We start from the raw sequence: 12,901 nt of genomic DNA, 5'->3' as shown, positions 1-12,901 counted from the left end.
AAAAGCAGGCAGGCTTTTGGGTCATCTCCATCGCCGGGCTCAGATGGCAGCCGTGGCTAGCGAAAGTTCCCTTGGGCGGAAATCGATCACAGGCATCTTTACAAAATCCCGACGTTTTAATCAGTTGGTCAAAAAAAAGGTAATAGTAATGAAAAGATACTCCTAACTCATCACAAAATACGTGCTTAGTAAGAATCAACGGTGTGAAGCGACGCTACAGTGCGCAGGCGCGAGCTGCGCGCAGCGGCGGCGCCTCCCCAGGCCGGCGCTTTGTGCGCTGCCGACCGGCGGGACGGCGCAAGACAAAACAACCCGACGGCTCCCGCTGCGCCGACTGACGTGCCGTGTCAGAGACCGGACGGCTGGCGTCAGAGGCCGGACGGTTTGTCCCATTAGCATCGACGAACACGGCCGACGCGTCACGGCGTCAGAGCCGCGCCGCAGGGCAACGCCGAGTGTTCGCTGGGGTCACGACACTCGTGGCCTCATGCGTGACCCGCGCTGGCGTGGGACGCTACACCGCCCGGCTGCGTGTTGCCGGCACGCGCCCAGCTGCGGTCTAGAGAGCACGAACACAATCCACGCCACCAGGGTCATCACGTACGATCGTCACCAGAAACAAACGCCGTCCGAAGCCTTTCGGGAATTTGGGGGTTAGCCCAGCGATGAGCACGAGTGCGATACTTGATGGCACTGATTTTCATCCAGTGGCGGCGCCGACTTTCGACCTTGATTACAAGCAGTGATCTTATTCCAACTGCAAACACGGGCCCTACCTCAGCAGCGTTACGACAAGATCCACGCCCTCCAGGAGAGCTCAATGGCAGTGCAATCCCCAAGCGCATCGTGACCGCTGTGACCCAAGCTCACGTGGCCGTGGCCGCATCATCCCGCTGCGCCTCGTGCGTGTCTCTGTGTGCGTAGGTCCCGCCGACGGCAGCCGACGGCTGGCTGGCCCGCTCAGTCCGGCCGGCCGTCACCAGAGGCGCGTCGCTCGGCGCCGCGCCGGCCGCCTCCCAGCAGTCACACACCGCCGGTCCGGCACTACAATGTATTCGGCGGGCCGACCGCGCGGCCGGCCGGCCCGTTTGCACTGTGAGAGGCTGGGCGCACCAGCGCCAGTGGAGTGATGACGCCGCCCAGCGCGCGCGCGCACGAGGGCGCCGCCCGACCCGACCGGAACGGCGCCGGCGGCCCCAATACACGGTAAAACAGACGACCGCCGAAGGCGAGCCGGCCGGCGCGCCGTCCCCACGGACCGGCGCGCGGCAGACCCGCCCGACCGCGGCCCTAAAACGACCGCCACGCGCGCGCCGCTCCTGCTCCAACAGTCGAACGCGCTTCTCTTCGGACTCGCTCGCGCGCTCTTCTCTCGGGTTCTCTCTCGCGCGCGCACTCGCTCCCGACTCGCACGCTGCCATGACTATCCGCCGCAGCTACCAATAAATAGCGCCGGCGGCGAGGGCGGGCCGCGCCGCCGCGAGCGCGTACGCCGTATTGCTAAATGCACGCCGGCACGCTCCCGGCCGGAGAGCGGGGCGCCGCCGGAAGGCACACCGTCCACGCGGCCGACGCGCTACATTGCTTCACCGAGTGGAAGAACCAGTCGAGCTTGGTGGTCCACGCGCCGCCGTACGCCTCGCTGAACTGGTTCTGGAAGTACTCGAGCGCCTGCTCCTCGCCCACCTCCACCTGCAGCGTCTTCCGGAGGTAGTTGACGTCGTCGGCGCACTGCCGGCGGCGGCGGTGACAGTGAGACGCACACGGTGGCCACGCGGACAGGTCGGGTATGACCGATGGACGCGGGAACGTCCCCAAAATGGGCAGGGCGAACCACTTTTACGGCCAAGTATTTCTGAGATTCAGAGTTCATGTACGCTTTCACGGCACATGGGTAGGTCATGGAATGCCCGACCCCGGCTGTTTCGTGTGCCGGGGAAAGACAAACCCGGTAGTGGCATCAGAGCAGCGACTTCAGACTCGGCGAAGATATCAGCCAGCATGGACGACGGGCGGGCCGGTGCGTACTCTCCCCACGAATGCCGCAAAACAGATAGGATGACGCGCGCGGTGTGATATCCACAGCCGGGGATGATGATAAGACGCAGTGGCAGCGTCATCGAAGGCGAGGAGATGAGGGACACAGTGCTGACATCGCAGAGACATGCCGCCAGCATCGGTCTCTGAGTGGTAATCCGGGGCTGACAGCACCAAGTCAATGACCAGTAGATCGGTAGACACGGTGCACCCTGACGAGATAGCTGAGCGGAATAAGTACAGACACGGGACCTCCTAACCGGGATCAGTACAGGCACGGGACCTCCTGACCGGGATCAGCACAGGCCTGACCGGGATCAGTACAGGCACGGGACCTCCTGACCGGGATCAGTACAGGCACGGGACCTCCTGACCGGGATCAGTACAGCCACGGGACCTCCTAACCGGGATCAGTAGAGGCACGGGACCTCCTGACCGGGATCAGTACAGGCACGGGATCTCCTGACCGGGATCAGTACAGGCACGGGACCTCCTGACCGGATCAGACAGGCACGGGGCCAAATGACCGGGATCAGTACAGACACGGGACCTCCTGACCGGAATCAGTACAGACACGGGACCAACTGTCCGGGATCAGTACAGACAAGGGGCCTCCGGACCGAGATAGGCTTCTGGTAATAAATATATATATATATATATATATATATATATATATATATATATATATATATATATATATATATATATATACGGACATGGGGCTTCCTGGTCGGGATCCGCACAGGCACGGGGTCTTCTACAAGGCAAGACGCCGGAGCAGTCGTTTACAAGCATTCCCTGATAACAGAACAAACTTCTCTAACCATGTCTTCAGGCCGTTGGAAAACCCAGGCAGCATGAGATCCCTGCCAAATTACACACCTTCCCGAATTTCTGAATAGTGCGACCCACAAATTGCTGAATTGGTACGGCTTAATTACTCACTTCAACAATCCCAAACTGAATCTACACTTCGGATTTGATGGCCGGCACGCAAAAATGCATTACAGGTGATAAATAGATGAATATACAGCAACCAATCATTAACGCGCGCAGCCTGGACCTCTCGTCCAAAAACGGCCACAAATTTGCAACCAAACTGAAATACTCAAAGCTTTACAACAAACTACTCCTAAATAGCCGTAAACAGAGGCAATCTTCGATGCCAGGCGCAGGAAGCAGTTCACAGCCGCACCTGTAGCTCGGTGATGCCCGTGGACAGCATCATGGTGAAGAGCGTGATGAAGAGGTGACTGTGCTTGCGGAGCGCCAGGTACGCCTTGCCACACAGCTTCTGGAAACTGTCGGCCACAGCACTGTCACCACCGGCCGCCGCCGCCGCAGGGCAACGCGCAGCTCGCGCGACATCGTTGGGGCTTGGGAGAAGCCGGCATGCTCTGGAGTTTACTCAATAGGGATTTGACGACCACACGACCGGCGTCGGACCCCAGCGCGCCACCTGGTGATGACGATACCGCAGTCACACGCTCTCGTTCCGTCACGCACTTACACGCGCGCACGCACACAAACACACGTGCGCCATCCAGCACAGGCTCTCCCGCTGCCGGTCCCCGCAACAGGTCACGGTCACCAAGTCACCAGGGCGGCGCCGGGCCCCGCGGCACTTACTCCTGGAAGGCCTTGCTCTTCTTGGGGTTGTCGGCGCCGCGCGCGATCACACGCAAGAAGTCGTCCGTCAGCACGAACGGCACGCGCTCGCGGCTGATGCCGAACTTCTTCTTGAAGTGGCCCAGAAAGTGGCCGAAGTCGATGTGGAAGATCTGCCGGAGGTGCCGGGCCCGCTGTGACGACGGCAGGGCGCCGAGGCACGCGCGCGCAGCACGGCCCGGGGAGGCACACTCTTATGTGGGACGAGACGGAAGGGGGGCACGGCATAACGGGCAATTTGGTGCTCAGTGCATACTGGCAAAGAATAATGCGAAATTAATTGTGTTTGCCAGTTCGCGCGTGGCCCACATCCAGGAATGGTTTGGGAAGGACACATCACATGTTCCCTCTCGCAGTACACGGCTCCAGCATACAAGCATAGCATTACTTTAATCGCATATCTTTGGCCACACCCGCCATTACCGCTTCGCCACAGACCAATCCTTAACCTGCCATTTATCAGCTCGTGTCATCCACTCCCTCCTGTCCCCAAATCGGGATGCGAGTGAACGAACAATCATAAAAACAGCCGCTACCTTAACATAGCCCAGCACCCGACGACAATGGTGGCGCCACCAATCCCAGCTCGCCCCCTCGATCTGTCTGACGGCCGTCCACCTTCCTCCTTCACCCAGCCATCGTCTCCGGGGCCGATTTCCGACAGCTGTCGTCTGCTCTCCCCTGGCAGCTGGCCCACTTTTGGTGTACTTTCCGACGGCCAGCACCCGACCACGCGCCTGACCGTCCCGAACGGCCAGCCCCACTCGGCCCCACCTGGCCCTGGTGGTTGACCATGATGTTGTCCGGGTGGCGGTCGCCGATGCCCAGCACGAACGTGGCCACGCAGTAGCCGGCGCACGAGCGCGTGAACGTGTCGACGGCGGCGTCGTACAGCCGGCCCGGGTTGCGGTCGCGGATCCACTTGTGCAGCTGCGTCGAGTCCACCTGGATGGCGGCCAGCTTGCTCGCCTCCCGCTGTATCCGGTACACCGTCTTAGCGTTGCGTACGACCTCGATCATGCCCATCTGACGGGGGAAAGGGGGGGTCAGCGGCTGACGGGTGGCGTCCCGCCGGGCGAGAGGGAGGGGTCAGACAACACTGGAGCATGGACGGGGCGATGGGAGGGGGGTGGGGGTGGGGGTGGGGGGGGGGGGGGGGGGTGGGTTCAGGCGGCTGACCGGTGGCGTCCCGCCGGGCGAGGAGGGAGGGGTCAGACAACACTGGAGCATGGACGGGGGATGGGAGGGGGGGTGGGGGGGGGGGGTGCGGGCGAGCAGCTCACAGACACGGCGAGAAAGCGGCAGCGACCCGAAGATCAATCACACACCACGTGACGTTCAACAGACGACGCCGGACGGGTGATAGCCACCCATTCCGAAGAATGGCGGACGGCTTGACGGAGGGACTTCGAGGCACCGGCATACGTAGCACCACCAGCCAGAGCAGTCTTCGATAACCGGCATGGATCCGCGCAGGGCTTCATGATACACCCGACGTTACAGGCGGCGCGCACATTCCTAAACAAGCCAAGGGCTAATTTAGAGGTAGACGTCATCGCGGACGCTCCGTAACAACACCTGGAGACTGGCTCCTTTTAACCTGCACCCATTGCCGGCTGGCGCCGTTGCGACGCCGGCGTCCTCTTCCAGCCGCACGACTGGGCGCCCAGCTGACTCACCATGCTGCCCGTGGCCAGGCAGCTGTAGGGCATCATGCGCAGGTCGAGCCCCTCCTGGTCCCAGGTGTGGTCCATGATCTTGATCACCTGCAGCGTCAGCATGTCCTGGCGCAGGTCTGCGGCGAGCGAGGCGCGCGCCCGTCACCCGGCGCCTTCAGCTCACGGCTCGCGGCGCGGTCACGCACAGCCGCACCCGCCACAACGACGCTCCCAAGGGTACTTGGCTGGACAGCCTGCCTGACAGACATCACTCCCAGCCGAACGCGCCACAGCAGGGACTTTTCTCCCGAGACACCCTCCGCTCGGCATGTACAGAAGGCGGAGGAGCAAATAGGAGAGACAGCCCTTCCTTTTCCCCACAACATCCCCGCTGCGCCGATCGCTCGTCGCCGCCCCGACGCACCGTCTCCGTTCTTGAAGATGATGGCGTTCTTCTCGACGCGGTTGCGCTCCAGCGAGTCCCCGATGTAGCGCACCGTCTCGTCCGGGTTCGTCCACATGAGCCAGAGCGGCCGCCGCGCAGAGTCCATGATCCGCGACTCGTCCACCTGGCGGGCGCAGGGCGTCGGCCAGGTCAGACGGACGGACGTGTGTGCCGCCGCCGTGAGTTGTGTAGAGACTTTGTCAAGACGGGGGAGGGGCTCGACAATGTTGCATTTAAATCCGCGCTGGTTTGACATAACGTCCGTGGCGCTCCACTGAAACAAAAAGTCAAAGTGGCCCCCGACGCCAGCAAGACGCTGCGACCACTGGCACCTCATTACCTGACGTCAACTAAAGCGGGGGAAAATCGCCGGCCCCTCGCGCCGCACGCCCGCGGCCGTGGCATGACACCACATCCCCTGGTGAGCCGTTCCCGCCAGACCACAAGCCGTGACTACGGACAGCGACGAGGTAGCCGCGTCTAAGCGCGCGGGATCGGCGCAGACGCCGCGTCGCCGCCGCCGACCAGCCGCCGGCGAACCCGTCTCTGTGAGGGAGCAGTGACAGGCCCCGGCAGAGAGCCCAAGCACGGCAGGCCTGATGGCCGCCGCAGCGTCAGCGTCCTGACACCGTGCCGGGCGGTGATTGATGACCGGGCCGATCACGCCACGACGAGAGCGTCCACCGACTCTAGACCGCGTGGATGCACTGCACGCATCCAACGGCATGTCCGAACGAGCCGCATGCGACAGGACGTGTTCGCAACAGTGGCGCGGCTGGTGAGCTGCGCGGCGGGGGCGAGGCACCTACCAGGATCTCGCCGAGCAGCACCTGAGGCGACAGCGGAGACGGAATGTTCTGCAGACTCTCCAGGTAGTCGCTCTGCTTGACCCGCTCGCACAGGTACTTATGCCGCTCCTGCCACGGCCCGGCACACGGTCAGTCCCAGACGCTCACATGCAACGGGAGGGATCCCGCCTGTCGAAAGGCACAGCGGCGCACAGCCGGGAGCGCGCGGAGCAGAACTGATAATCAGCAGTGTTAGGCTATAATTCTGCGCAGTATACCATGCCACCGAAACACACATCTCAAAAACAAGAAGTCTGAAAGGCCGCCCAGACAGAATGCTTGAAAATACATGAAATAAGCAAGCCTTTGCCGTGGAAGACAACGCATCGTTGGCCTCACCTTGGGCGCTTCGTCCTTTCGATCCTTGAGACTCTGCGTCAGAATGGAGATCTTCTCCAGGCACTGGACCTTCTTGTTGAGCGCCTTGATGTGCTCCTGGCCCAGACCGCGGCAGTAAGCCTCCAGCAACAGATCAAACCGCTGATTGGAGCTGGCCGACTGCCGCTCCGACCTGACGGGCGGAGCCAGTGACGTCACCGACAGCCGACCAATCCACAGTCTGCCGGCGGGGGGGGGCCTATCGCCTCATAGGGGCGTAGTTCCTTTTTAGTTGGAGGGGGGGGGGGCTGAACCCCTCCCCAACTTTGCCTCCAGCCCCCCCCCCCCCCCAACTTAAGGGAGGGATGTGGCCAGATCTGGGGAGAACCCCGTTTGTTGCGAGTATTTGCAGGGTGAGTCATCTTTCACTGTTCAGTCCGGCAGCGGTTAACGCAGACGCGTTAATCACTACACAATCGCTCCCCCCCCCCCCCCACACACACACACTCATTTTGTTAAGCCACAATCTGCTCTCCACACGATGGACCACCAAACCGCTGTCTGTTCAGCCCCGACTGGGTCAGGACGCGGGCAACAGCTGTCAATGCGCCACGCCTGAACGAGAGGTAACCTTAATTAATAGCAACGAGCCGCCGTTTCCACCACCGTCACCTCGTCACTCCAGAGGCACACAGCGCGGCGTGGGAACACAGGCGATGTGATGGTGCGCTTCACGACGTCATCACGCGCCACTACCGTACCTCCAGCCCCCCGGGCGCCTCTCCCAACCGGCGCCACTAACGCACCTTCGGTTCCCAGCGCGCCTCTCTCGCCCGGCACCAGTACCGCACCTCCAGCCCCCAGCGCGCCTCTCCCACCCGGCGCACTGCCGCACCCCCAGCCCCCAGGGCGCCTCTCCCACCCGGCGCACTGCCGCACCTCCAGCCCCCAGGGCGCCTCTCCCACCCGGCGCACTGCCGCATCTCCAGCCCCAGCGCGCCTCCCCACCCGGCGCACTGCCGCACTCCAGCCCCCAGCGCGCCTCCCCACCCGGCGCACTGCCGCACCTCCAGCCCCCAGCGCGCCTCTCCCACCCGGCGCACTGCCGCACCTCCAGCCCCCAGGGCGCCTCTCCCACCCGGCGCACTGCCGCACCTCCACCCCCAGGGCGCCTCTCCCACCCGGCGCACTGCCGCACCCCAGCCCCCAGGGCGCCTCTCCACCCGGCGCACTGCCGCACCTCCAGCCCCCAGCGCGCCTCTCCCACCCGGCGCACTGCCGCACCCCCAGCCCCCAGCGCGCCTCTCCCAACCGACGCCACTACCGCACCTCCAGCTCCCAGGGCGCCCCTTCCATACGGCGCCGCAGCGCGGCCGGCCGCGCCCCACCTGAGGTGCCAGAACAGGAAGTGGCCGATGTTCTTGTTGCGCAGCGCCCGCTCCAGAATGAAGCGCGTCAGGGCGTTGTCCAGGTGCATCTCGTGTCGCAGCGTGTGCACCAGCTGGATCAGGTACTGGCGGCACGCGCACACCACCCGCCTGAGCCGACCGGCCAGGGGAGGCGGCCCGGGCAGCGGCGCCGCACCGCCGCCACGTGCCGGCCGACGGGGGGCACTCCGAACTGTCCCAGCTGGGCCGGGGTGGCGTCAACAGTCTGACTGAGTCTGAGTCTGTCTGAGTCTGACAACAGTCAACAACAGACTGGTGCGGTCTACACCCTCCGCGGGGGTGGATACGCCCAGTGTGGGGCACATGGCAATTACGTACCACTTGTTTCCACAAGCCGGCACAATGTCGGCCTGTGGCGATTTGGCATGGCTCATGGCAGATAAATACACGCATCTGCACCAGCATGAACAAGTTGACAACGATAGGGACAACTGTAGGAGAGCGACGAAACAACTAAAAAAACAAGAGCAACTGACATGGCATGTTGAGTTGGCTTAAACATTTGAAGCACTCTACCCTAACGGTGCTTTTTACGTTAACCTTCTAGTCGATACCAAAGCATGAACAGGTTTTGCATTGCAATGCCTTTGTCACAACACGACGCACCGCCATGACACACCGACACGGCCAGCCGATGCGCTGTCACTAGATACTGCAACTGCACTGGATACTGCTTTAATCGGTGCCGAATCCCTGCGGTTGTCGCACGGCTGAGCGCCTTACCTGAGACAGTTTGTCATCGGTGAGCACCTTGTTGAGGCAGCGGACGGCGAACTCGCGCACCTTCTGGTCCCGGTGCTTGCAGCCGAGGAGCTCCAGCGCCACCTCCACGTCCACGCACGGCCAGTCCCGCAGCAGCAGGTAGAACTGACCGCCGCAAACACGCCGTGAGTCACCGCTCTCACCAGGTCACCTCGCACAAGGGGTGCAAACACAGCGCGCCAGACCCCTGGGAGCCTGCGCCACGGGAGCTGGCAGCGCCGAGCTCCTAGCGCGAGCCCGGAGCTGCCGTCAGGCGGCCCACACCCGCCCTCCGCCCGCCACAGCCATCAGCCTATCCATCGATGGCAGCCCAGCTGGCACGCCTACCCCAGCAACGCCTGGCCAGGCGGCACAGGGCACTACGGCTCCCTGGCTCGGCTGCTAAGCCTGCAACCACCGCTCTGCCCGTCCTGCGACGGCGTCCCGGCCTCTCGGCCCCGTCAGCCTCACCTGGGCCACGTCCTTGCGCGAGTCCCACTTGACGGCGTCGAGCAGCTTTGGCACGGCGTGCGGCATGTGGGCGCGGCAGTAGCGCCGGTACGTCCAGAGCAGGCCGGCGTCCTGCACCGTGATGTCGGAGAGCGGGTCCCGGCAGGCCACCTCGCGGATCCGCTGCGACACCTCCACCGTGATCTGCCGCGCGGCCGGCGGCGGTGTCAGGATACAGTCAGGGGGAGGACACGGGACACGCTGTGACACCTCCACCGTTATCTGCCGCGCGGCCGGAGGCGGTGTCAGGATACAGTCAGGGGAGGACACGGGACACGCTGTGACACTCCACCGTTATCTGCCGCGCGGCCGGAGGCGGTGTCAGGATACAGTCAGGGGGAGGACACGGGACACGCTGTGACACCTCCACCGTTATCTGCCGCGCGGCCGGAGGCGGTGTCAGGATACAGTCAGGGGGAGGACACGGGACACGCTGTGACACTTCCACCGTTATCTGCCGCGCGGCCGGAGGCGGTGTCAGGATACAGTCAGGGGGAGGACACGGGACACGCTGTGACACTTCCACCGTTATCTGCCGCGCGGCCGGAGGCGTTGTCAGGATACAGTCAGTGAGGAACACGAGATCAGCCGCGACACCTCCACCGTCGGCGTGGCCGCCGCGGCGCGGTCCCGCCCGAACGAGGCGACGCGCTGCGCGCCGCAGCGGCCGCCTGAGCCGTGCGCGCGCGCGCCAAGCCAGCGAGCTGGCAGCCCGCTCTGCCGGCGACCCACCTTCTGTTCGGCCGGCGAGGGCGCGTCGGCCAGCGCGCCCAGCTCGTGCACGCACTCGTCGGCGGGGAACTCCACCGGCTTCGGGTAAGTGGGCAGCTCCACCTCCAGCCAGCGGCGGCGTTCGAGTCCTGCACGGGGTTCGGGCCTGCGCGGCACCGGCGGCGCGGTCACGCGTTGAGGCCGGCGTGGCGGGCGACGGAGCACGACACGGCGGCGGGGCGGAAGCGTGCCGAACGTCAGGGCGCCATTGTGCCGCTGGCGTGAATGCAGTCAACGGAAGAAACAGAGCCGTGAAAGGTCGCCCAGAGCTGACCGACGTCACTCGCCGCGTCATCCCCGACAGACACGCAGGGCGCCTGTTCCTGCACGTCAGACTGACGACGAAATGTCACATCACGGATCACCCGGTGAGGACGCGTGATAGTGCCGGAATATTGGTCAGGGACGGGGCAGCCGCCATCTCGACTCGGATGGCCTCGTCTTACGGGCGCTGGCCTGTTCTGTGTCATGCGACACCGCTCACACAGCGCTCACCGACGGCCTCCAGCGGAAACAGCTTCTCGTTCTGACCCTTGGGCACGGGCCACAGCTGGAGTTTTTTCTTGCCCGACAGCAGCTGCCGCCGGTAGTCAAACAGCGCCAGGTTACACCATCCGAGCGTGAATTGCTCCTGCGGCATGGCGTAACGTGTCAGCAGGAAACGGACAGGCATGGAACAAGCAAAGGGCCCCAGCAGCAGCTAGCCCACAGAATGGAATGGCATCATTCGCTTGAACATCAGGCACCAGCATAAAACACATACACCCACAAACTACACCCTCAGACACGAGCACCAGCTGCTCGTGCGGCCATAGTACCACCGGGTCATCAGTGACCCCCCTCGGTCAAAGGCAGGCCATCTCGCCGCTCCACTCAGCCACCCGTCCGCGCCCGGGCCAACCCGGCCTCGAGCAGCGCTGTCCCGCGCGTCCTGACCTCCTTCTTCTTCCGCTTGGAGACGCCGACCACGCCCATGCAGAGGCGCGACGACAGCGGCAGGTCCTGCACGAGCGTCTCGAACGTGATGGTGGTGTTCCAGCGGGGCACGCGGTCGCCGCTGACGCACGGCGTCTCCTCCAGGTCGCAGAGCGCCGTGGCGCCCAGAAACAGGCCCACGCTCACGTAAAACTGCGGCGGCATCATCGCACCCGGTCAGGCAGGGCAGGGCAGGGCAGGGCAGGGCAGGGCAGGGCAGGGCAGGGCAGGGCAGGGCAGGGCAGGGCAGGGCAGGGTAGGGCAGGGCAAGGCAGGGCAGAGCAAGGTAGGACGGGGCGGGGTGCGGGGCGGGGCGAGACGGAGGTGGGGTGGGCTGGGGTAGGGTGGGACGGAGCAGGGGCGGGGTGAGGTGGAGCAGCGGCGAGGCGGGGTAGGGCGGAGCGGGTGCAGATCCGGGAACGGGGCGGGGGCAGAAAAGGTGGCGTCGGCCCCCGCGTGGGCGGTGCTTCAATTGGACGCAGCGAGGACGGGGGAGAAAGGTGAGCCGACACACGACTTATGCATGCGCCGGATTACTGATCCACCTGGGCGACCAGCGCGCAACCCTGCGAGTTAACGCACGACAACAGCCACAATCCCAGAAGAGAAATACCAATCAGTGTACACACAGAGCATCGGATGAGTTTAAATGACCATTCAAAGACTAGCTCATTTCTTCGCGCAGGCAGCTGGAGGGTGGGGCACAACACACACACTCAGACGCTCGGCCGCTCACCACCCAACATCGGCATCCGGCGCAGACAGTGGCCTGAGGGCACACGGCGAGACGCGGCCATACAGCAGCCCTCCCGCCACGGAGGCCAGCACGCGCCGGCACCGCACCCCACGCCCGGCGTCCGACACTCACCCGGTCCACGTCCGACACGTTGAGGTACTGCACGCCGCACACGGTCATGAGGAAGGGGTCGCTGATGTTGTAGAGGTTGATGGGCTCGCGCACGCGGCGGTGGCCTCCTGGGCGGCGGGCGGCGCGCGTACATGGGCTCCAGGTGGTTGCTGGTGGGGATGGCCTTGCAGATGGCGCGCCGCGACATCATCGCCAGATGCGGCGTCTCGTCCTTGGCGATACACGTCCGGATGTACTGCAGGCCGGGAGTGGTTACAGGTCACAGAGGGAGAGGTTACAGGCCACATAGTGAGTGGTTACAGGTCACATGGGGAGTGGTTACAGATCACATACGGAGGTGTAACAGGTCACATAAGAATGGGTTGCAGGTCACATAGGGAGCAGTAACAGGCCACATAGGAAGGGGTTACAGGTCACATAGCGAGGGGTTACAGGTCACATAGGGAGGGGTTTCAGGTCACATAGGGAGGGGTCACAGGGCACATAGGGAGGGGTTTCAGGTCACATAGGGAGGGGTTACATGCCACGTGGTATAGGATCGTGAAAAAAGTGCATTTCATAACTCAGAAGGAGTAAAAGGTACGCGTGGCCGACCTCAAAATATCATGAGACTT

At 63.7% G+C, this 12,901-nt stretch overlaps 1 protein-coding gene across 1 annotated transcript in view; it reads right to left on the bottom strand.

Annotated features, from left to right (window-relative positions):
- Nucleotides 1-1,500: 1,500 nt before the first annotated feature.
- The window catches only part of LOC119096610 (phosphatidylinositol 4,5-bisphosphate 3-kinase catalytic subunit alpha isoform-like), a 13,620-nt gene continuing 2,219 nt past the window's right edge, over nt 1,501-12,901 (bottom strand). The window contains 17 exon segments of the mRNA XM_037219511.1: nt 1,501-1,731; nt 3,233-3,338; nt 3,667-3,818; nt 4,480-4,731; nt 5,385-5,500; nt 5,788-5,932; nt 6,618-6,725; nt 6,996-7,167; nt 8,363-8,487; nt 9,146-9,289; nt 9,635-9,817; nt 10,406-10,516; nt 10,519-10,550; nt 10,940-11,075; nt 11,381-11,572; nt 12,288-12,371; nt 12,415-12,522. Coding sequence (XP_037075406.1) covers nt 1,501-1,731; nt 3,233-3,338; nt 3,667-3,818; nt 4,480-4,731; nt 5,385-5,500; nt 5,788-5,932; nt 6,618-6,725; nt 6,996-7,167; nt 8,363-8,487; nt 9,146-9,289; nt 9,635-9,817; nt 10,406-10,516; nt 10,519-10,550; nt 10,940-11,075; nt 11,381-11,572; nt 12,288-12,371; nt 12,415-12,522 — 2,397 coding nt within the window.

This window comes from Pollicipes pollicipes, unplaced genomic scaffold, assembly GCF_011947565.3.
Source record: "Pollicipes pollicipes isolate AB1234 unplaced genomic scaffold, Ppol_2.1 Scaffold_4295;HRSCAF=5057_pilon_pilon_pilon, whole genome shotgun sequence".
In the NCBI taxonomy this organism is placed as follows: domain Eukaryota; kingdom Metazoa; phylum Arthropoda; class Thecostraca; order Pollicipedomorpha; family Pollicipedidae; genus Pollicipes; species Pollicipes pollicipes.
The sequence above is the reverse complement of the archived record's forward strand: the minus strand, read 5'-3'. Positions and strand labels throughout refer to the sequence as shown.